The sequence below is a fragment of the Plasmodium inui genome, assembly GCF_000524495.1.
Source record: "Plasmodium inui San Antonio 1 unplaced genomic scaffold supercont1.21, whole genome shotgun sequence".
In the NCBI taxonomy this organism is placed as follows: Eukaryota; Apicomplexa; class Aconoidasida; order Haemosporida; family Plasmodiidae; genus Plasmodium; species Plasmodium inui.
Window position 1 is genome coordinate 288,479 of NW_008481855.1, and position 1,196 is coordinate 289,674.

Here is a 1,196-nt window from a genome sequence, read left to right on the forward strand (position 1 = left end):
ATAGGCAACCCTTTTCCATTTTTTTTTTTTTTTTTTTCAGAATTTCTTTATTTAACACGTAGTACATAAAGAAATCGCCCTTTTGCAAAAAGTGCAGTAGAATTAATCTAAGGATAACGCTTTTTTTTATGTTAACATTGTTGAAAATTTCTGGTGTTTCTTGTTTTATCAATGATATGATGCCCCTATAAGATGACAACAAAATGTTGTAAAATTTTTTATTTTCTTCACACACCTTTTCTGTAATTTTCAGTTCTTTAACGTCTTTTACTAGCTCCTTAATATCGTACTTGTTTTTTTCCTCACTTGTATTCACACTGCTGAGATTAATCTGGACACTACTGCCATTCACATTTGCATTTCCACGCATTTTATCGCTTTCGCTCTTAATGGTGTCTTTTTTTTTTTTTATTTTTTCTTCTACATCTGTTTTGGCCTTTTGAACTTTTTGCAGCAATTTGTCAATACTGTCTAGATAAAAATTGAAAGTCTCGTTTTGCTTAATTTTAAATTCGCTTATTTCCTTTTGAATTTCTCTAAAATCCAGATTCTTTGTGCCACTACTGCTACTGCAACCATCTGGTGTGTAATTTTCTTCCCCCATTTTCCCCTATTTTCCTCTCAGCACATTGGGTGGGGATACATAAATGCGAGCATAAAATTTTGGTAAATAAAAACCCAACCTTTTTTTTCAACAGGTATGGTAATTTACCGAAATGTTATACGAAAAATGAGCAAAATTTGTCATTCATTTGGGAAGGAGGCGCATGGGATTTAAAAAAAAAAAATTGGCACTGAAATAGTTGGAAGGAAAAAAAAAAAAATAAAAATACACAGATGTATCTAAGCATATGATCAGGCATATGGGTTTCTATTCTTACAAGGGAACGTAGGCAAATATGCCCGTAAAGGTACAAGCAGACGATAACAATTACGCGGGCGTATAATTATCGGAGTGCGCGGAGCCCTCTTATTTTGCAAACACGGATGGCAGCCATGCACAAGCAAATCCGCACATACGTAAATATATGCCTGATGTGCGCCCTTCCCCCTTCACCGTTTGCTTCTCAATTTTTGTAAACAACCATTAGTGCAGCGATTGACACGTTGTCTACTCGCTTGCTCGGGAACGGCACCTTTCTCTGTCAATACATCGTGCTCGCCAGTATAGTATCACCAAAGGCGATTTTTTTTTT

The 1,196-nt window shown here is 35.5% G+C and overlaps 2 protein-coding genes across 2 annotated transcripts in view; both read right to left on the reverse strand.

The window, feature by feature from the left end:
• Positions 1-131: 131 nt before the first annotated feature.
• Positions 132-604, reverse strand: C922_04291 (hypothetical protein; the record flags this gene model as incomplete). Its single annotated transcript, XM_008819876.1, has 2 exons — positions 132-185; positions 236-604. 2 exons carry the CDS (start codon positions 602-604, stop codon positions 132-134), a joined length of 423 nt encoding a protein of 140 aa, XP_008818098.1.
• Positions 605-1,053: 449 nt separating this feature from the next.
• Positions 1,054-1,196, reverse strand: part of C922_04292 (hypothetical protein) — a gene marked incomplete at both ends in the record, with an annotated part of 2,948 nt that continues 2,805 nt past the window's right edge. The window contains one exon of the mRNA XM_008819877.1: positions 1,054-1,118. Within this exon, the coding sequence (XP_008818099.1) occupies positions 1,054-1,118 (65 nt within the window). The remainder of the gene's footprint in view (positions 1,119-1,196) is intronic.